Below are 22,663 nucleotides of genomic sequence, written 5' to 3'. Positions count from 1 at the left end.
TCTTTTTTTCTCATATCACATGTTTTGTCCAAATAAATAAAGAATACTAGTTATTAGTTTTTGCAGAGACAAAGGAAATGAAAATCAATACGGAACATTTTAGGTAACTCGAAAGAAAGGCAAGGAAAGTCAGACATGAGTTTGGTCCAGATTGAATTGAGGCAGCAACTCGTCTCAACAATTTTAATCCAACCATTTAATATTTTGGTAAGGTCTATTGGGTTGATATATTTGATTGTTGATCTAGAATTTGACTCGGATCGAATTTCTTTTGGAATCATTTTAGATATTGATTCGGTTAAATTTAAATAGCATGGTCAAATAAACTTAAATGAATGAATTCAGCTTCCTGACACCTCACCTTTTTGCTGGTTAGATTAAATTGATTTAAAAAGCAGGGCGTTATCACTGGCCTCACTTGTGTCCTATTGGTATGTGTTCTACCACAACCAACCAGGTCATGAGTTCGAAGGCTGGTAGAGAGAGAGAAGAAGAGAAGAAAGATTGATATTCAAAAAGAGGTATTCTAAAATACCTTTTTTCCTCCCTTTTTACTCAGAAAAGAGGAGGATTTTTTATTTTTCTGCCTTGCTGCATTTTCTTTGAAACTTGAGATTGCATTGTAACTTTCCAAAATCTATCCTCCATTTGCACCAAGAAGACAAAATACCCAGCTTCCATTTTTATGCAAGCGTAGAAAACTCAATTATTCATTCCTCGTTGGGTTTTAGGCACAGGGGATATTACCCGAGGATGGATGTGGCTAATCTTCTCGTGTAAAGACAAATAATTATGAAACATACCAAACTCTGCAGATGAAGAGAAAAGCGAGAGTATGGATGAAGAATGCATTAACTGGACCTCAAATCCAGCATTATATAATACCCTGGTCCTGGTGGTTCATTTTAGAAAGTTCTATTAACAGAAGTGAACTATTTGTGCTTGCAAAACTTCTTCCCTGGAATAACTGCATTCACACTGCAAAGATTACTTGAAGAAATGCTTCAAGTCCATGCCTTTGGGAATATTGACTGTGGTGGGGTACGCATACAAAAGATATTGACAGTTCTAAACACCTATACCATACAGCGAGATTCGCAAGTCAAAACTTTCTCACATTTTAGAATATTTGTTATCTCAAACCATGAGCCGTTGGACTTCCCTTGTCACAATGAAGCTTCTTCAAGCATGTCAAGAAATCCTTTTTTTGCGGTCCCTTGGAATGCAGAGGCATTCAGACGGAACCCATATGTGGATGCTGCTTCAAACTTTGTCCAAAGTTCCTTTTTCAGGGTATTCTCACCAGGACGCTTCCCTGTCCTTATTGTGCTTTCAGACTCCTTCCATAAAGGAGTACTTTCTATTGTTACTTTTGAGCTGCTTGATATGGCTTCTGTTGAAAAAGAGGAACTTTTGATTATGATAATGTTCAACATACTATCAGAGTTTAACAAAGAACACCATGAAATGAATGAATACCTTCATTGCAGGGTTTCTTGATTTGATGACAACCTCCTTTAACACCGTATTCTTTCGAGGGAGTCGGATTTGTTTGCTGATTCAAAACAGGCGCATGGACTTTCAAGCAGTGATCAGCAGCTTTGATGTCCAATGATTTCTCAACTGGTGGCTTCAAAACAACACAAGTTTTAGGAGGTGAAAAGGACCAGTTTGGAGATGCCTCTAAATCTTTAATTCCCATTCTAGATTTATAAGCTCGTTGTATCCCTAAGAGCTCTGGGTACTTCATAGCCAGATCCTCAGAACCTTCACTGCCAGAGGATTCATAAATATGTGAATGAATTCCATGCGGAAACGGAGTGGACTTCCGAAACCTATTATCGCCTTTATGAGAGGAATGAGAGATGGGTTCGAGCAACACACAAGATTTTGGAGGGGACATCTTCAAGCATGGGGTTATAACAACAGAGCGGTTTTGTTTTGAGAACACCGGGGAGGAAACACAGTAAAGTTTTCCTTCAGTTGCAACAGAATCAGCAGGCTTACTTGGGGTTGGCTTTGTTGCCATTTCTACAAGTAAATCCTCATTTCCATCTCCAGAAACAGTAGAAAATGATGGTGGCTCAACAGCAGGATTCAAAGCAATCCTTTCAAATACTAATTTAGGCATGTCCTGATGTCTAGCTGATAATGTTTTTGATATAGGAAGGGGTGTTAGCAGAAATAGTTGTCTGCCTCTCTCAACATTGCAGCCAGCTCGCCAGGATACAAGGGGAGAAGGAGAGATCAACGAATCCATTCTGATTTTATCTGGGCTATCAACATCAAAGCTTCCATCTTCAGTTATCTCAGAAACAATTTTATGTTGTAACTTTTTTTCAGGCTCCACAAAATGACTGGAAAGAACCTTCTGAAATCTGGGGACCCATGGCTGCAATAATTGAACAAGAATTGAAGCCTCTATTACTTGTGGACACAAAGGGATATAAAAACGTGAAAGAAACTGGTAGAGGAATAACCTTTAAAGAAGACAGCATATTGGATAAAACATGCATAAAAGATTCAATTTCTTCACTTCCCTCTTTGCTTGTGGCCTTCAATTTAAATGCTTGGGCAACAAGTTCATCTATCTGTAATTTGATAGATTAAAAATGCATGAGACATCTACAACTTAAACAAGAAATTAAAACATGTTTACAAAAGAGAATAATATATATTTCAAAACAATACCCAACAACGAAATACATACTCAAAGTAAATCTCAAAACTATGAAAAAAAATGATAACAAGAACCCCAATCTCAGAGGATGACATCATGTCACTAGCTATTGCCAGTCAATCACTGAAGAACATAAAACAACGAGGTGCCACTAAACAATCCTGTTTAATTCCACGAGCATTGCAGCATATATTGATACATTAACATATTGAACACTTGCAGCTCAATAACAGCAGCTGAGAATTAAAGTGAAGAAGCAACCGTTTGACTAATCATAACCATAAAATAGTCCTTTTCGGTGACATGTAAAGATCGCTTGTAGCTGGCTAAGACAAGCTGGATTTAAAAAAAATCATGCTCCAATCATCCTCCACTTTCCAAGTTTATCATTGAGCAAGTTCATCCTCTTTTTTTCTATAAAACCTGCTTCAACTATCATGGTTTCGAACTCTCTCTCTCTCTCTCTTTAGGGTAAGCTTCTTGATTCTTCTTGGTTTCAGAATCGAAAAGCAACCTTTTGTCCTTTCAGGGTTTCCATTTCTCATGGCACTAACATAGCATAGGATCAAATTGTCCATTCCTTTAATTGAATTACATATATAAATTCGAAGTTTTGATTTTTAAAAAGCCCCAGATCCCCAAAAACAAAAAGAGATCAGGCACAGGAGTCCAATTTATGAGGGCTTATACAGTGTCAAAACCAGGGTAGGAAAAAATTAAATCTACACAGATCAAGAAATTTCAATTTTTTCTCAGTATCAGACACAAAAAAAAAACCAAAATAAAAAATGCAAGATTTGGTCTTATATGGAGAAGTACGTACGTACCTGGCTAGTGAGAGACGAGAGATCAGATTGGACGAGCAAGAGGCGATCGAGAAAGCCGTCGTCATCATCTTGTTGTTGTTGTTGTAGTTCTTGGACCCTAATAACATTCTTCTTTTCACCAATCTCCTTGCATTTTTTCTTGGGGTTCACAGATTTCAGAAATCTTCCATTGTTATTTGATAAGTCTTTCAGTGGCTTCCTCACAGATGATTTTGATGCCATTGAGATGTCTTGAGACTGCTTCATCTCTTAATCTATTCTGATAAAGAAAGAAAGGATCCAGAAATCTATAGCCACGGTAAAATTAGAGTTTTTCTTTTTGAGAGAGAAGGATGGAGACTGAGAGACGGTAGCGATGGTGCGGGGAGTTTTGAAATTCAAATTTCAACGGTAACAAATGCTATTAATAAATGGGTTTAGTTTTGGGCCAAGGTCTTCCCGGGTCAAGACCCGAAATTAGATGAGTTGCTGCACAAGGTGAGAGATTATTAGGCTCTAGAATGGTTGAATTAGAATCCCATAAAACAGGAAAAAAAATATTTATATAAGAACTTGATTTTATTTGCGAGTACTAAGAAAGAGAATGATTAAACAATCAAGGAATTGATGTTAATAGTTAGAAGATAAAAGATTATTATAAATCATGATAGAAATTATAAAAATTATAAAGTGTTTAAAAATGCAGTAGTTTTTGTTTTTGAATATGTTTTAAAAATATATCACATTCGAAAAAAATATTAAAATATTATTTTTTTTAGTTTTTCTTAATAGTTTTGATTTGTTATAAAAAAATAAATAAGAAATTTTAAAATAAAAATAATTTAATATATTTTCAAGTAAAAAAACACTTTTAAAAACTATTTTGTATCACACTACACAAAACACACGCATGCAATTGCTATAAAAATAAAAAATAAAAACTACTTTAGTCTGGTAATAAAAAAAATTATGATGATTATAAAAAATCTTATATAGTTTGACCTAAATTTTATTTTCTCTTCATACTTTTATAAATTACATTTTACATTATAAATTAAATAAAAAGTTAAATAAAATACATTGTTGAGAATGTAAACTATTATTGTATATATAAACAATAAGATGAAAAGTGTAATTTATAAAAATATATAGAGAGAGTGAAATTAAAATCAAATTATAGAGAGGTTTTTGTAATTATCCTAATTTTTTTTAATTAAGCTCTAGAGAGGACTTAAACTTATAAGCAAATACAGGACGCATTTAACAACTATTAAACAAAGCTAATCTGTCTTGGAAAAACACTTTTCATACAAATTCAAAGTTACTGTTCACTTAACCAATATAATGACAATTTTATTATTTCCACAAAAAAATCATCGAAATGGCTTTTAGGGGCAGTAATATTTGTTCATAAGTTTCATCCATTATTATCATATTGATGGAGAAAAAATAATTTTTTTATATTTTAAAAGAATATTGAAATGATTAAAATAAACTTGAAAGTAAAAATCTGTAAATTGGCATCCAGGTCTTTTTTTTGTATTTTCATACTGGTTTTTTTGTTATTATTAAGTTGGCTAAAGGGTAATTTGATATTTTAATAAATATAAAATATAATTAAAATATAAAAAGTGGCTAGCATGAGGGAGGTGCTCGCCCTCTTTTGACGGTGTGGGTGACGCCTCTTAACCCCCTAACACCAGCTTCTATCAAGCTATTGGAATTGTTGTGGCATCCTCTTTTTTTCGTGATGACAGGTGGCGGCGTTGGAGTAATGGTGCGACATCAATAGCGTATTTTTTATTTATTCTTTACTTTTCTCTCTTCTCTCCTAGAAAATTGCACTAGCTATCCAAAAATTCATAGTTGTCCTCTTATTTATTAAGATGTCAAATTCGATCATTTTTCTTTTGATTTCTGATTTTTGTTCCTAGCCTTTTTGTAAGATTTTGATTTATTTTAAATTTGATACTCTAATTTGTCATTGTTTTTTCAATTTGATCCTCCTTCTTTTTATTATTTTTTTTTGTCCTTTTATTAAATTTTTTTTTCTTTTCAATCCCACCCTTTAATAAAAAAAAATTATAATTTTAATTTTGATCCTTATTCTTTTGATTGTTTTTTGTCCCTTTATTAAATTGGTTTTGCTTTTCAATTTCACCCTTCATTCAATTTTTTTTTTCATTTTTGATCCTCATTCTTTTAATTATTATTTATTATTTTGGATCCTTTTGTATAATTGAAATTTTTTTTTTCAATTTTATCTTTTAACATTTGATTGGTTGGATATTAAGCATTGTGGTTTTTTCAGATAGGGTGCTTTCGGTCTAACGACTTGGGTCATAGGTTTGAAAAGTTAATCCGAGTTGACATTTTTTAACTCATTTTCTTTTCAGCTTTCATCATTCAACATTATTTTTTAAAAAAAAAAAAGTTTTGTAATTTTTTTTCGTTTTCTTTTCTATCGGGTTATCCTGATCTAATAATCTAGGTTATGAATTTGACGGGTTAACTGTGCTGGCTCAACCTTTACTACTTGGGTTACAACTTTTTCATGCTAACTCATGTTAAATTGGGCTGGTTTTCTCACCTTTTAACCTAATTTCATCATTCCATACTTAATGAGCCAAGAATTGAGCTATATTGTTTTTTATTTAAAAAAAAATCCATCTGTCATCATTGTCTATTTTTTGTATCATATAATCAAAATAAAATCAATTTATTTAACTCGGTTGGGTATATGACTTGAATTTTCTTCATGCTTAAAAATGTGTTTGCAATACCTAAACATTATTTTTTACATAAAAAACAAGCATTGCGACATAGTATAGGCCCACAACTAGTTGTATCTTATTTTGTTTTAGATAGATAAGAAACAAGATAGAATAACATCTTATACTAGTTTTAATTTGAGAATCAAGATTAGGATCTGAATCATAGTTATTAAATCCGATCCAATTAGATATGTTAACTTAGGATTTAGACAACACAGCCCTGACCTGGTTTGAGTGTAAAAAAAAAAAGTTAATTTAAAGTTGATCTAGTCAATATAGTTGGTTAATTCATGACTTGTTGAGAAACTTGATTTTATTTTTTTAAAAAGAAATTAAATGATGTTGTTTTAACTTTAAAAAATTAAAATAATAACGTTTTAATTGACTTTAGTTAGCCCATTTAACTCACAAATCAAGCTTAGAACTTTGACCTCGGCCGGATGATAGATCAACTATTTTGATTTTTTATAATTAACAATAAAATGAACAAGAGAGGGATCTGAATCCTATATTTTTGTTGATAAGGTAAGGGTCAATTCTTTCCTTTATTATTATTATTTGAATGTTGCTAATTGGTCTATGTTCTTGATTATGAAAATAAGCAGAATATCAATCCTGAAATCTCTTCCAGCAGAAATGATTTATGAGAGCCTCGAGCTAATTCAACAGTTTGTTTGCCTTGTAAATTGAGGTAAGTAACTTGAAGTGAAATATGTCACCAGCCGAGGTTATTGCCACTTTATTTATTGTTTTTATTTTATTTTAATGGATAAGATTATTTTTTATTTCACATATAATAAGTACATTTGTTTCATTAAAAACCATTAAAACATAATTCTATTTTTATTTTTTTATTTGGTAAACTATATATACATTACGTGTATATATATTTGTTAAAATATTTTTATTTATTTTGATAAACAAATAAAGGGTTCTAAGTGGAATGATTTGTATCTATTACTTTGGAATTATTTATATAAATAAAAACCATAAATAGTCGAAATTGCAATACTAAAAATATAGATATAAATAACATGAGTTTGGAAGTTCGGTTAGGGTTATATTTTAAAGTGTTTTTTATTTAGAAAGATATTAAAATAATATTTTTTTTATTTTTTTAAAATTAATTTTGATATCAGTATATCAAAATGATCTAAAAACATCAAAACATATTAATTTAAAGTAAAAAAAATAAAAAAAATTTAAACTTTTTTAAAAATACTTTTAAATTGCAAAAACAAACATGATTCATTAATTTGACAGATTAATTAAACAATGAAATCTTTTTAGATTTAACCAAATCAATATTAAATTTAAATTTAATTCAAGTCAGATTTTAAATACATTTATTAGGTTAACATGTTATGACATTTATTAGGTTAACATGTTATGCATATTTAACAATTAAAAAAAAAATGATTGGCACCGATAATCCTCATTGTTTGAGTTTAACCTGATGATCCAAAAGATCATTGGTTCAGTTAAAGAAGAACAAAAACCATAAATTCTAAAGTAATTTAATGTAAAACACCGTTTTTTTTTTGGCTCGCACATCTTGCAATCCGACCAGTGACTTCCATGGGTTCATGACATGGTTTATGAGCAATTAACTGAAAATGATGATTTTGTACTTAATAAATAGAAACAAGTTGGTAGAAGGAACGAATAAATGGTACATTAAAGCCTCGGTATACTAATTTAAAATATTTAAAAGAGAGAAGGATACCAGCCTACCTTGTAGCTTTCTGGCTTGTGCCTGATGCACAATGCAGAAGGGCAAAGGTTCGAAGGCTAGTTCGGTGGTGCTTGGAGGAGGTGGTGGTGTTGCCATTTGTTGTTCTTGTTGCTGCTGTTGTTGTTGTTATTATTATTATTACATATAAAAAGAGGTATTCTAAAATACCTTTTTTTTTATTTACTTTGGTGTAAAATACATGGTGGCAGAAATATGGGTATGGTTTGGTATGGGACCAGCTTAGCCAAAAAGAGTATGGGTACTCTTGTTTAGCGGCGGCGGCGGCGGCGGCCTCGGCCTCGTCTACTGCTTATAAGAGATATTCACGATCTCTTGACATTGGAGAGTTCGCCATACATGCTCTATGCCATTGTAATGATATCCCAGTGCGTATTGATTCTTCTCATATATGTAGTTATGAGTTCTAGGTCCATCGTCCTCCATGCGTGATCCAAATTCTTCTCGCTGATAGAATCGCAGTAGCTGTCCCTCGTTACTTTCTTATCTTTTCTGCTTCAATAATGCCGTCCAACCTCTATTTCCGAAAAATCAAAAGAAATGAAAACAATCATTCTCTAAATTAGTTTTTTTTTATATAAAAAAATTATCCAATCCAACAAGTTTAAAGGTAGAAGCATAGTTTTTAAACCAGATATAATAGTTGACCTAGCCCAAGCCATAAATTATAGGTTTTGAATGGGTCAACTTTAACTTTTTATATATATATATATATATATCAAAACACAATCATTTTTATTAAAAAATAAATAAAAGCTACAATTAATTTTTTGATTAAGCCATCAAATCAAACTAGATTTTTATATTTTCTTATTATTTTTTTAAATTTTATTTAATTTTAATCCTGAATTGATTAGATTCTAAATTGATTAGTTAGCTAACTAAACCGGATTTCACAACTATCGTTTGCTAGTGGTGATGAAATTTTTTATGATTCTTCCATGTTCGTAAGATAAGATTCAAATGGAAATTCTCAAGCATTTTTATTTTTTTTAATTAATGTAGATATTTAGGTTAGCTTGTGTGTATCTTTACTAATTTTTTTAGTCCTGAAATTAACAACCATACAAGTTTCTAGTGGCTATCATATTAGTAACTATAAAGTTTGAATTTCAATACCAAGAGAATTTTTTTTTAAATCATCGCATGGAATCAAATATGAAATAGTTTCAAGTCAAAATTATTTGCAAATGTGCATCGCGGAATTATTAGGCCTAACTCCACCGCAACTTGGACTTTGATGGAATTCACATGGCAAGCAATTCACGCAATAACTTCTATTACCCTAACCATTTCCAAAAAAAAAAGAAAAAAGATGAACTCCCCCCTCCATAACTTAAAAGAATATCTTTGAGGGATCGAGGGATTCAAATAATATATCATAAATTAATTAAGAATATATTTGTTTTCGTGATTCAGTTGTATTTTTTTAAAAAATATTTGTTTTTTGTTTCAAATTAAATTATTTTTTAGTGTTTTAAAATAGTTTATGATGTGATAATGTTAAAAATAAATTTTAAAAAATATTTTAAAATATTTCCTAAAAAATAATATTTTTTAAAAATATATATCATAATCTTAAATTTCCAAATAAAAACCAGCACCAAACTCTCTTGTATCTTGTTGACATGCGCAAATCAATTTTTCAAAAATCACGACTCTTAATTGGAATAAGAAATTCAAGATTTGAATGGATGAAACAAGGTTTTTTTTAAGAGAAAACTCTATACTTTTCAAAACTTATACTAAGTATATAATGATATTAAACACATACCTAAAAGGAATAAATTTTTTTAAACCCTAAATTCCAGCTTGTTATGAACAAAACTAGAATAATCTAAATGATACTACGAGTAGTAAGCAGAAAATCTACAACACACATTCCACAAAACAAAACACATGAGGTCAAAAAGTCCAAAAGCCTCCATCCCCACCCCATCTATGATGTGAACCCCTTCTCTACAAACCCAGCAGCCAAAACTCTCCTCAAAACCCAGAAGTCCAAGAAGGAAAAAAAAAAAAAACCTTGATCATGGAGATCTCATCAATAACTCTGTCTTTTCCAAAACCCCCACCTTGTCTTCCCTTCTCTTCTTCTCAATCCACCTTCTTTAACACCACTGCTTTCTTCAACAAATCCAGCAAGTCCTATAATTCTCTGGTTCTTGGCAAAACAAGAAGTAGAAGTCAGAGGGCTAAAAAGGGTCTAACTTGCAATGCTTTGTTTGGTCTAGGAGTCCCTGAACTGGTTGTTATTGCTGGAGTGGCTACTTTGCTTTTTGGGCCCAAGCAATTGCCTGAAGTGGGAAGGAGTATTGGCAAGACTGTCAAAAGCTTCCAACAGGTTAGTAGTTCCTTCTGGTACTCTTTGGTTTTCAAGTGATAGAAAGTTTTGAACTTTGTTGTTTGTTATGCTGTTTAGGTATCTGGGTAGTGAAAATGATTGGAAATTTAGTTTAACTTAACCAAGTATTAATTAAGTTTGGCAATTTCATCTTAGATCCAGAATTAAATATGAGCAAAAGAACAGAAAGTGAGATGAAAGATTGTTACTTGTTTCAGTTATGGTTGTTTTTTTTGGGTATTAAGAAAAAAGTGGGACAAAAGTGGTTCAAGGTACATTCTTGCAACATTTGTCTGCTATGTTGGTTGGTTTCAGTTAAATGGACTCCCGATATCCCAAAATAGATGCATAAGATTGAGTTTAGTCTGTGAAGTTGTAAACTTTGTTCATACATCTTCTCATCAGAACGGTCTGATCAATTGAGCTTCAATATTGGTTCTGGGCTTGTCATATCGGGGGCTATTTGTATGGCAGTTGTTGCTTTCTGGTTGATGTGCATTTCTATAATCATATTGTACTTGCTTGGATAAGTGGACATGTTAGTTGACTATCTATTTTCTATTACGCAATCCTCTCCTTTTTGGTGACATTGCTTGTTGTAGTTTCATCTTGCCGTTAACTTTTAGGATTGGTTAGAAGTTTGGTTTATTGGTAGTCATATTACTCAAGTCCGAAGCCCCCGCTACCCTTCCTCACTTTTACACCACCTTTTTGTTCTTTATCAATTGTTTACTAGTTTCATCTTCCACTGAATTTATATCCTCAGGATGCTTGCATTCACTATCCTTAGGTTGCAATTTGAACTTACTAACTAAAATAAGGGTCAAGGCTTAATTATTGAGACACAGACCATGTAATGTTAACATGCTAACCAAGTTGGCATGTAAAAGCTATAAAGCCTAACATGTCATTACTGTTGACCTTCGCTGTAATTGCTTTTTGATAGTAAACAGAACATAATAGAAACGAAACCTTAAATTCAGTTTTCTGCTTATAATATCTTTATACAAAACAGTTCTGTCCTATCCCCATTTGGTGGAGCTCGAGCTAGACTTGGCAGAACTTTTTACTTTTTCTAGGCGTCTGAACTTTGAATCCAGTCCTGTGCAAAGAATGGTTCTTGAGCTGGTCTGGTTTTTACAATTTTGACGAAGAAAAAGGGTGTCTGCAGAAAAGCACCCATGGAGATAAAGTTAGGTGAGAATGATGTTTGGCAGGATGGTTTGTTGATGGTACTTTAGGATCTTTCACAGAGGATTTGCAATTGTAATGGTGTTATCTTTCCTCAACAAAAAAAAAAAAAAAATCATTGATTTGTAGCTTTATTCAAAATGGAGAAAAACACTCATCTGGGGTGTGCCCCATCAGTTGCTTTGCAGAACCAAACAGTTCCGAGAACTGTAATTGGGGTAAATGGATTCCCAATTGCCATACCACATGCGGTCTTAAATTGTCTTGTTATGCCTACACAGACTTTCCAATGTGTGTGCACACGCTGATGTGCATGCATCCCTATAGTCTCTCCTTTTGACAGAACACTCGGGTGTCAGTGAAAGATGGACACACAGAATTTACAGCCTGGTTCAGAAAAATAAAAAGAATAGAAGTTACAGCTTTGAGTTGACGTGGTACAAATTAAAGACTGGCATTGATGAAGATAAAGGAACTTATTTTGGGACCATACCAAATGCATAATTTCAGATTCAAGCCACTTTTAGTTTACTCAAGTTTTAAAACTGGAGTAGATCTGATCATTTTAAATGTCGCGTGACCTGTTTTATATCCTTTCAAGGAACATTTTTGCCCTTAACTAGGACTTGATTGAAGAAGTGACTTGTGGGTTAGGTCCATGCTGACCTTCATGGTTGCTGTTTGCAAGTATTTTTCTGTTTCTCTTTTTCCTAGACTTGTAAATTATATCAGTGGTAACTCTTTGGGGGTTGAGGGTAGGCCTATATTGTGAAAGGAACTTTCCGGTTACAAGAAAAAAGGTTTGTCTGAAATGTTTTTTTGGAAGTTCTTCGAAGTTTATTCTTTTCCCAAAGCTTACAGAAATCTATTGCTAGAAAAAACATGCATCAACTTAGTGTTCCTTCCATCAAAATTCTCTTTCACCGGAGAGTTCCTTGTAAATATGCATGGCAGTGTTCTATGCTTTTAAGGCATTTCATAGCAATATCAGTGTCCTTTGTCTCTGAGCATTGACATTAAGGACATTTGATACAGCCTGTGCTCTAAACACACTGCTTTTGGATGGCATCATGCCGTGATGATTCTTGCTCATGTGTTTTTTCTATGTTAGTGGCATATGACTCTTTCAAACCAAAGAACCTGGGCCCCTGTTAACTTGTGGTTTTCTATTTTCAGAAAGCTGTTTCATTCTCTTGTATGTGTGTTTGCTTTAATTCTATCTTGAGGACTAAGCTTCCTGCTTTTGCTCGTCTTTAGATGCTTCTTTGGTTTTCTACAGATGTTTGCAAGTCTCAAATGCTTCTTTTTTTCCCCTTGAGTGTAAAGGCCACATGCATCATAGAAAAGTAATGAAATTTTTGGAGGGTGGTTGTTATTGTTGGAATTGGCTGGTCATGTTACTTGGGGGTATGCAGAATCCCACTTGATATCGAATCAATAAATAGTACACAGATGGATGATGTAATTTTATGGCAAGATATAGGAGGATATTCTGAAAGAAAGTTCAAGAAATCATCAATCAAGCAGTGGACTTGTAAAATAAGTTTCGGGAAAATTGATGTCAAATTAAATGATAAAAATAAATAGCAAAATGGACTCATTTTAATGTCTACACAAGTTAATGAACTGTAACGGAGTGATCAATTTTATAAGGATCTCTAAGGACCCTCCGGTGAATTTCTGGTAGAGATAAAAATATTTAAAAGATGGGAAAGCAACCTGATGTAAGGAGGTGAAGAAAAAATAACAATAAATTGGGTCTTTCTACTTCCTTGACCTAAAGATAATTGCTCGTTGTTGTTGTCTTTTTTAAAGCTTGTTTCTAAACCTATATATACCCTGAGAAGTGAGAATTGGTCTCGCTTTTCACAATTCCTGGCAAGATTTATTTACATTTCTATTCCTGCCTCGTTCAAGGACTTGTACTCATGTAAATTTGCAGGCAGCAAAAGAATTTGAGTCTGAGCTTAAAAAGGAACCAGATTCCACATCGGATACTCCTGGAGAGCAACCTACAACAATAAGTGAAGAGAAGAAACATGACATTGAAGTCTCAAGCTCAAAGGAGAGTGTATGAGTTTATAGAAATATGTAGTTGCTACTTTTTCTCAGTTTTTAGTTATCGTACCTTGGTGTTTAGATCAAATTATTCATATTCATCTGCAATGTAGATCCCGGAGAAGTCATAATTTGGCAGTAGTAAAATTTCCATGATTCTCTAGTCTGTTGTTCATGATGCCTGATAAAGAAGTTGACAGACTAGGTTAGCTGGCTTACAACCTTGGCAGGAAATGTAACATTTTTTGCAAATGAATTCTCAATCATGTCTTTGAGGACTAAATTGAGCCGGGGCTGTCTGGAATTTGTGATATCATCGGCCGGACTGCATAATCACTTGAAAGATGAAAATGAAATGTAGGTATTAGCTGTGCTATGGACCTGCAGACAATTTTCCAGATTTAAGAGTAGCACAAGAGAGATGGAGATGGAAATAATAGAAATAGAGGGACATGATTTTTTGTATTTTCTATTTTGAATATATATATTTCAAAATTGTTTTAGAAACTGATTTATTTTATATTTATTTTTGTCCCTCTAACTAAATATGGATAGTTTTCTTTTTCTGATATAATTCCAGAATTAGAATTCGGTCTCAAATTTATTCACATCAAAATTGGCAACAACCAGAGCCTTTCCTTTTCCTTTCCCTTCATTGTCATTGATTTCGTGCGGGCTTGGTAATCAAAGCTGGAGCCTATTCAAATTAAAACAGGCCAAAAAATGCGTTGTTGTTCTTTCTTGGTGATCCTTTAACAATGGTTTCGTGCCCACAGGATATTGTTTTAAGTGATAGCTGACATTCCAATGATAAGCCTACCAGAAATGAGAAAATGTAAAACATTTCTCAGTTAAGTTAATAAAAGCCTAAACACATCAAGACATGTTAAAAACACATCAAGACCTGTTAAAAACCCAACTACCTTGATGACCGAAAGACTTAATTTTCTACTGGATTACAGATGATGTCCATATATATATATATATATAAAGTTCGAAGTACAAAAGAATCAGCAAAGTCTGATGGAAAAAGTTGGTGAGACAGAAAGTTTCTATTATCATCATCATAGTGCTATCATTAAAGAAATGAAGATATCAAATTTGTCACATTACCACCATTATTGTCACAGCTAATTGTGTGGGTGGATAGATCAAGGTTGTCAATTCCGTTTCGGTAGATGTTTCGTTTTTTCAATTGGAACAGAATGTTTCAGTTTCGGAGTGTTTCGGCGTGCCGTTTCGGGGTTGTACTGTTCATATATATATATATTCAACAAACATAATTCAAATTCAAGATAAATTAATTATAAATTATGCAATACAAACACAATGCCAAACAAATATAATTTCAAAATTTAAAATATTTCTAAATAGTCAAGAATAAATAGATTTTTAACTTAAAGTAATTCAACTTAAACAAAATATCAAAATATTATGAAAGTAAAATGTTTTAACACAAATATTTTAAATATAAAGTTAGGTCAATGTTATTAAGGCTAATGAAATCTAAAGCATCCCTTGTTTTGCTCAAATTCCTACAAAATATAAACATGAAAAAAACAACATGAATATAAACCATATATATTAGTGATAAATCTAATTTTAAAAAATTAATATCATTGTTAATGAAAATAGTAATAATAATTTTCAATGTTATTATTAATATCATTATTATAGAAAATAGTAATAAAAAAAAGCTTTTTATAATTGGGTGGTTTAATTAATTAAATTGAATAAGGTTCAATTTGATTCAATGGCTTTTCAAGAGCGGAACGGAACATGTGGAATGGAACCGGAACGTTTCGGGCGGAATTTAGCCGAAAAATCCGGAACGGACCGAGATTTAAAATGAGATGAAATTTGTTCCGTTTTGTTTCGTTTTTTGAATTGGTATGGAATGTTTCGGCCATTCCGGACGGAACGGAACGGAATTGACAACCTTGGGATAGATTGAAGAAGGATAGAATAACGCAACCAACACTTAGAGAGGGTAGGATTATTACATGAGGTAGCCCCGTTACTTTATTATTCAGAATTACTGTAAACAATCAAGCACTTTTGATTTTTTAAACCTATATCATGAACTTAGGAGTTAGTAGATTTAAATTTTAGATTAACACATAACCACAGTCGCTGGGGAAGGCTGACATAATGCAAACTCCATAACACCTGCTAAAAGGATCCAACTTTTAGAGGGTAGTAGACACCGGACAAGCTCTTCCAAGCAACTTTATTTGTTTTTTTTTTTTATAGTTGAAAAATTCAAACGAGTCAATACTAACATCACATACAAGAAGACATTACAATATGATCATCTAGTCATTAGTTGCCAGTCATTTGTCGATCATCTTCCTTTATAGTATGTATAACTTTGATGTCATTTACATGTGGATGCCATGCTTCATTTTTCTTTTGTTCTCACTGTTCATATTACTGCATATTTCTTTATGATATTCATTAATCACATGCAAAATTTTCTTATAGTTCTATGGATCCTTGTAACCGCAGCCATCAAAATAATATCAAGAAACCTTTTGTAGCAATACAAATCACTTCCTCCCTCCAAGAGAGAGACCTGCAAAATCATGAAAGGTGTTAAAGAGACAAAGACCAACTTAATAAGCATAGAAACTGATGAATCATTTGGAAAATTATTTTGATTTTATTGATGGTGTGATTCTGAGCGGGTAGGGCCAGGTAGTGAACAGCATTAGCTAGGGTGGACAGTGCAGAAGGCAGACATAAAATAATAAAACTTTCTCATTCCCTCGGAGTCTCAACCTTTTAAAGGCAGGCCACACACAGCACTAACCACAAGTCAGACCCCATAAGCGAACGAAAACCAACAAGAAAAAAGGAAAAGAAAACACTGCATATTCTTCTTAGCTTCTCTCCATCTCTTTTACTGAACAAAATATATATCAAAATATAGTAGAAGTACTAACAGCCATGCCCATTAATCCCATCTTTGGAATCCACAACTCACTTTCCGGGCTATTGGGCTCCGGATCTGCCACCCAATTCACCAACACAACACTCTCTTTTTCTTGGATTTCCCATTAAAATCCCCCATATATTCCCTTTCGTTGTCTCTCTATACATATTACTTTCTCTCTTCCTCAAAGAAACAAAAAACAAAGCACAACAAGTCTTCTTGCTGAGTTTTATTACTGCTGCTGCTTATACTAAGCTAAACAAAGTCTTCTTATAGCAGTAGTATTTTGTGTCATATATTTGCATGCATGGCAGGAAATCCCCCACCTGAAGGGTTAGGAGATGATTTCTTTGAGCAGATCTTGGCAGGGCAGCCACCTGGTTATGGTGGTGAGGCTGTGGGGTCCACCAGCCTGCCCATGATGGGGTTGCAGTTAGGGTCTAGTGCTGCTAATGTTGGATTAATGAGGAGTAGTGCTAATAATAATATGGGAATGATGCCTTTAGGGTTAAACTTGGAGCATCATGGGTTTTTAAGGCAACAACAAGATGATGGCAGTAGTTCTTTAGATACCAACAACAGCAATAATATCAATAATGCTTCTCCTTTTTCTATCACTTCTGCTGGATTCTTGGTAAGTTCTATCCTTTCTTTCCTTCTCTAGTTGCTTTTATTCTGTTTCTTTGTTTATAAACTGTTGTTTATGTTGACTTATAATCTAGTTTGTTTTTTTCTGTGTCTAGCTTGGTGGTTTTCTAAGTGGATTTGTCTGTTTGTTTCTTAGTACTTTTGAGTTGGTTTTAGTGTCTGTATTTTTGCATTTGTGCTGTCAATTTTCTGGATTTTGCTATGGTAAAGATTGTAGTATACATAGGGGGTGTCAACTTTGGATTCCTTCGAGTGAAGAACATGATAATACTAACATGTTATTTTGTTTTCCAATTCAAGAAACATCTTGATTTACTGCTAAGCTAGCTTGGAAAAACACTGATATGGCTTGCTATATTTTTCTCATGAGCTAAAATTTAGATATATTACCAACCCATTAAAGTCTGAAAAGAGAAAAATGGAGACTTAATTTGAGAGGTATTTGCTTATGGTAAATTTGGTCCAAATGGTTGATTTATTATAACTTGGTAATTGTGGTAGCAGGGGAGAGATTCTGTACACATGACTAGCTTGTTCCCAACGTTTGGACAATTGCAGATTCATTCATCAATCCGGTCTACACCACCACCACTTGGACCACCTCAGATTCACCAGGTAAAAAAAAAAAAAGATTGTTTGGACTAAGATATCCTTGCTATATGGTCACCTTCATCTGAACATCTTTTGTTATTCCAGTATGTAATATCTGGACAAATCTCGTAATGAACTACCTTCTTGTTCTCCTTTTATTTAAATTTGGGACTGATATATGCCCTTTCTAATTGGGTTGATGGTGTGGGTTTGTTGGTTAAATTCATGGTTCCTGAAGATTGAAGAATATTCAATACTGAGGGGGGCTTCATTTAATTTTGTTCGACAATATCATTAGGGTGTTTGTGTGTTTTCTGTAGTGTTTAAAATGTTATGCCTTTTAGGAGAAAGTGTCACTGCACTGAATGGTCATTGGCACAACCGTACCTAGTTGTTTCTTCCAGCATTTGTAGTGGTAGTCTTTGTCAAGCTTCAGTGGAAGCATGAGTGTCAGCATGCGCATGTATAATTGAAATACTCCTTGAATAACATGTGAGCGTGTTCTCTCTTTTCTAGTTGAGTCCTACCAATAAAAAGAAGAGTGCTGCCTCTTAGGAATTGATCTGGCCACTTGTCAAATGTTTATTTTTCTCAAATTTGCAGGTTTTTGGCATGATTTCCTGGGTGTAAAAATAAAAATTAATTGAATTTCTTATTTGACTTTGAAGTTATAACCTTTGACAATGTTGTCAGCCTTGGTTGAATGTATTTAATAATTTGTGCAAGAACAAGCCTTGATAAGTGTTGCGCAACCATGAATGGGCGGCTAATTAAAATGATTCAATTTGATGTTCTGACTCTTCCACAACGTGTAGAATCCGTCATCACCAGTAAATCTTAAAACTTTTCTTAGTTTTTTGCTTGTGGGGTTACAATTTCTCGTTGGCAATAATTCTTAGGTTGACCTCTATCAGATGACCGTGCACTTGGCTTGTTCTTATCTGTTCTGATTCCACCTGAAATTCCCAAGATCTTGAAAAGAATTAGTTTGAGAGGCCTTGAATGTTCAAGCAATGAGACATGTATTAAAACTGATCAAACTCCAGAAAGATACATCACATTGTGACTTAGTGCTTGTATATGTCACTTGCAAAGGCATTCCATGTTGACAGATTGATAGTGCTTTCGCCAACCTTCTCCTTTTATGATTACTATACGGATAAACTTTTCCTTCTAAAAAACTCCTCATCATTGCATTGAATCCTAACATTTACCTCATCATTGCGTTGTATCTTAACAATATTTACCATCTTCTTTTTTAAATATCTTGCACAGTTTAATAGCCAGCCAACATCAGGAGCAGTTTCAGCTGTACCACAACCACCTGGCATTCGGCCAAGGGTGCGAGCAAGACGGGGCCAAGCTACAGATCCGCACAGTATTGCTGAGAGGGTAAACTTGATTTCTTTTTCATTTCTGTTGTGGAATCTGTATATGAATATCCATGCAATTTTTGAGAAAATCTCTCCATGTTGAAGTTGCATAATAAGCAATTCATTATGCTTAAAATTCTTTTTCAACATTTCTCTATAGCTGTTTCTACTTTGGTATTGGATTTTTAACCAGCCTTTGATCATTTGTCTTCTGGATGCAGTTGCGAAGAGTAAGAATCACGGAGAGGGTGAAGGCGTTGCAGGAATTGGTTCCCACTTGCAACAAGGTTTGCGTGTACTCGGTGCATTTACTTTACAGTCAACTGAAATTCTTCTTCCTCCTCTCCATAAGGTTTCTGAAAATCTACTTAGTCTAGGTACATGTATGTAGAATATTAATGATGTGATTATTCAATATCTAGAATTCTCCATAGTGTAACATAAATATGTTATGAAAATATTGTAATCTAAGTCCAAGACCACGTCCTCGCATAGAAGTAATATGATATGAAAGAGAATTGTCTTCCACCATATATACTTCTCTTCCTACTTTTCTCTCTTAATCCTTAGCGAAGCTAGTTCGATCTAGTGGGGTGTTTTCAAGGATTAGAGCATGTGTGTAGAAGGGAGAAATCCCTAGAGTTAGACAAATGCTGGTTCTGCATGTATAGATTGTCAAATCCTCTGAATTTTATCTCACAAAATTAATAGTTTGGGTTGTAATATAGACAACATCAAGGAGTTGATTTCTCTGAAACCATAAGATTGATTTTACCTTGTAAAATCCTTTTGCAGTTCCAAATTTTTTTATACGCTAACATATTCCAAATTTCATGCAGACAGATAGGGCAGCCATGCTGGACGAAATTGTGGATTATGTGAAGTTTCTTAGACTCCAAGTCAAGGTATTGAAACTTGAAGCTGCCATTGCTATTCAAACTGATTTATGATCTAGAGAGATTGATATATATTATTCAAATTTATCTCTCTGATATGTATTGTTAAAGCATTAACAGACCAGATCAGCTTGCTATCTAAAAGGCAATCTGGTTCCAACAAGTCTATAATTGTTCTTCTCATCAGGAGATCTTCATCATGGTAGGGCCCTAACATTTTGACTATCCTAGACATAATTGGAGACCTTTAAACGGATTAGTTAAGATGTCAAGCCTGAAGTGGATCTGTCCCGCGTCGGCAACTGCACTCTGGAAATCAAGTCATTATTGAATATAGAATATAGAAACTAGAAAGGGACATGAACTGTGATCCTGGTAACCTCCATTATAATACTTTGGTTTCATTTGTACATTCAATCAGGTTTTGAGTATGAGCAGACTCGGTGCGGCGGGCGCTGTGGCTCAGCTTGTAGCTGATGTACCACTATCATCAGTTCAGGTGGTAGAGTTTGAAAAAATGTTGACACTTAATTTTCCTAAGTTTTTTTTTTATCGTGTATTTATTAAGTTATGGTTTTGATGTGATTAAGGGAGAAGGCATTGAAGGAGGAGCCAATCAGCAAGCTTGGGAGAATTGGTCAAACGATGGCACTGAACAGGAAGTAGCTAAGTTGATGGAAGAAGATGTTGGAGCTGCCATGCAGCTCCTTCAGTCCAAGGCACTCTGCATCATGCCTGTATCACTTGCTTCAGCAATCTTCCGAGCACGCCCACCGAATGCTCCAACACTGGTCAAGCCCGAGTCTAACCCCCCCTCATAAACCTAAGCAAGAACGTGCAAGCTTTGCATACACATCGATCAATCCAGCGGGCATCTGGTTCCCAAGAACTGCTCTAGTCCCATTTCTACATCGACACTCGATTCAGGTTTCAACCTCCACTACTAGTCGACCTTACCGAGAAACAAAAAATAATCAAGTCAGGGAAACTGCTCTTCTCTTTTCCTTTCTCGTCAAACGAGCTAGTCATTTCCATGCCAAGGAAGATAAATCACGGGCACTTGATGTTATACAGCAATGGTCAAGTCAAGGCAAGAAATTTCTGAAGCTCTCTATAAATGTGACCCTATTCTAAATATTTGAGGTGGTGGGGTACTTAGTGGAAAATGACCAGAATATTAGTGGCAAGAACTCTCTTTTCTTCTCCCTTTGCATAGTGGGAATGTAGGGCCTTTCCAAAAGGGATTGATGGGTATGTGTATCATGTATTCGAAGAAATTTGTATTCAAGTTGAAATAGATGTTAGGATGCTGTCTTCTAAAGTTATGTAAGAAGCTTCTTGTTTGACAAAAACAATTGCCGTACTTGGATTGTTTATAGAGTGATTTTGTTTCTTCTGAAAAAGTAAATGGTGCCCTTTTTGCAATTTCTTTTCCTGCTTGAATGATCATTGAAGGATGAGCTATGTATGGGGGGCGCATTGGGGTGATGTGTATCTAAAACATTACTACGTACAGCATGATCTCATATATATATAGATCATTTAGTGTCTTTTCTTTTAAAATTAAAAAGAAAAAGAAAATTCAATGAGGGAATTTTGTGGGGCAACTCATAGAGCTTGTACCACTGATCAGATGCAAGCCCTCCAGCATGGTCTCATAGCCTGACCACCCTGGATCTGTTGTTGTTCTCTAATGGAATCCTCACTGCTGGCTTGCACAGATGTTGCATCGATCGATGTTGCTCGAGTCCTTGGAAAGTACGGAAAATAAATAGCACCAATCGAATAATAGGCTTATAGGCCATTAGCCAAAGCAATCAAAGAAAGCAAGGCCATAAGAAACCATGCTAGGGCTTGCTTCCCTGTTGTTAAAATGTAGTTATTATACTCGGTTTGGTGTTTAATTCAGATCAAGATTTAGGTTGTAGGTTTGTCGTATGAAATTGAGTCAATTTCAATTACATCATTTTGTTTTTAACAAAAAAATCCATGAAGTTGGCTCGGATAGATCTCACTTGATTTCTTCAGGCTAACAGAATGATTTGATTTGATTTGACGAAATCAATTTCTAAATCTATTCAAAATCAAATTTAACTTGAAAAAGATTCCAAATCTAAAAGAAAACAAGTCTGACTCGCTAGGAGTTGAATTACTATGATTAAAATTGGAAAAAATTATCATAGAGCATAGCTTTATACATAACATGAAGGCTTATGTCATTTTTGGGCTTAAAACTAGGCTAAAACAGCAACCTCACCTAAGAATCTTAAAAACTTGAACTATTGAAAAGTAGTTTAATGAAAAGTTAAATTTTGAAAAGTTAATTCTTTATTTATGTTCAACATATGACTAATAAAATATATTGGGCATAGATTTTTTACTGTAATACTAGACATAGATTATTGTAGATTTATACAATAAAACTATTTTTTTATCCTTCTATTTTTAAAAAGAAAATCTTTGTTATGGGGTCTTATAATTTTTTCGAATGGCTTATTAGCCATTAAAAATTTGTTAGAGAATATATTTATATTTTTAAAAAATAAACAGTAAAATTACATATTTACCCTCAAGGTAAAAAAATTAGGACTGTTGTATGTTTGTATTTTCATTT

General features: G+C 33.6%; 3 protein-coding genes across 5 annotated transcripts; 2 read left to right on the top strand and 1 right to left on the bottom strand.

Annotated features, from left to right (window-relative positions):
* Positions 1-838: 838 nt before the first annotated feature.
* Positions 839-3,866, bottom strand: LOC133695269 (uncharacterized). Of its 2 annotated transcripts, none has more exons than XM_062117182.1 (4): positions 3,508-3,866; positions 2,481-2,591; positions 1,480-2,392; positions 839-1,393 (listed from the first exon to the last, which is right to left on the bottom strand). In XM_062117182.1, the coding sequence occupies exons 1-4, from the start codon at positions 3,751-3,753 to the stop codon at positions 1,167-1,169; spliced, it is 1,497 nt and encodes a 498-aa protein (XP_061973166.1). In that variant the 5' UTR covers positions 3,754-3,866; the 3' UTR covers positions 839-1,166. The 2 variants fall into 2 exon arrangements, with proteins under 2 accessions (XP_061973166.1, XP_061973167.1); XM_062117183.1 differs by having other exon boundaries at positions 839-1,390.
* A 6,021-nt stretch (positions 3,867-9,887) lies between these two features.
* Positions 9,888-13,769, top strand: LOC133693159 (sec-independent protein translocase protein TATA, chloroplastic-like). Its single transcript, XM_062114314.1, has 2 exons — positions 9,888-10,357; positions 13,491-13,769. Exons 1-2 carry the CDS (start codon positions 10,046-10,048, stop codon positions 13,623-13,625), a joined length of 447 nt encoding a protein of 148 aa, XP_061970298.1. The 5' UTR covers positions 9,888-10,045; the 3' UTR covers positions 13,626-13,769.
* A 2,612-nt stretch (positions 13,770-16,381) lies between these two features.
* On the top strand, positions 16,382-21,474 carry LOC133693930 (transcription factor UNE12-like). 2 transcript variants are annotated; one of them, XM_062115312.1, is made up of 7 exons: positions 16,382-17,175; positions 17,691-17,804; positions 19,056-19,172; positions 19,375-19,440; positions 19,993-20,058; positions 20,471-20,548; positions 20,640-21,474. In XM_062115312.1, exons 1-7 carry the CDS (start codon positions 16,849-16,851, stop codon positions 20,868-20,870), a joined length of 999 nt encoding a protein of 332 aa, XP_061971296.1. In that variant the 5' UTR covers positions 16,382-16,848; the 3' UTR covers positions 20,871-21,474. The 2 variants fall into 2 exon arrangements, with proteins under 2 accessions (XP_061971296.1, XP_061971297.1); XM_062115313.1 differs by having other exon boundaries at positions 16,384-17,175; positions 17,694-17,804.
* Positions 21,475-22,663: the final 1,189 nt, after the last annotated feature.

The sequence above is a fragment of the Populus nigra genome, chromosome 5 (genome assembly GCF_951802175.1).
Source record: "Populus nigra chromosome 5, ddPopNigr1.1, whole genome shotgun sequence".
Lineage (NCBI taxonomy): Eukaryota > Viridiplantae > Streptophyta > Magnoliopsida > Malpighiales > Salicaceae > Populus > Populus nigra.
Note: the sequence above shows the minus strand (reverse complement) of the source record. Positions and strands in the feature narration are given on the sequence as shown.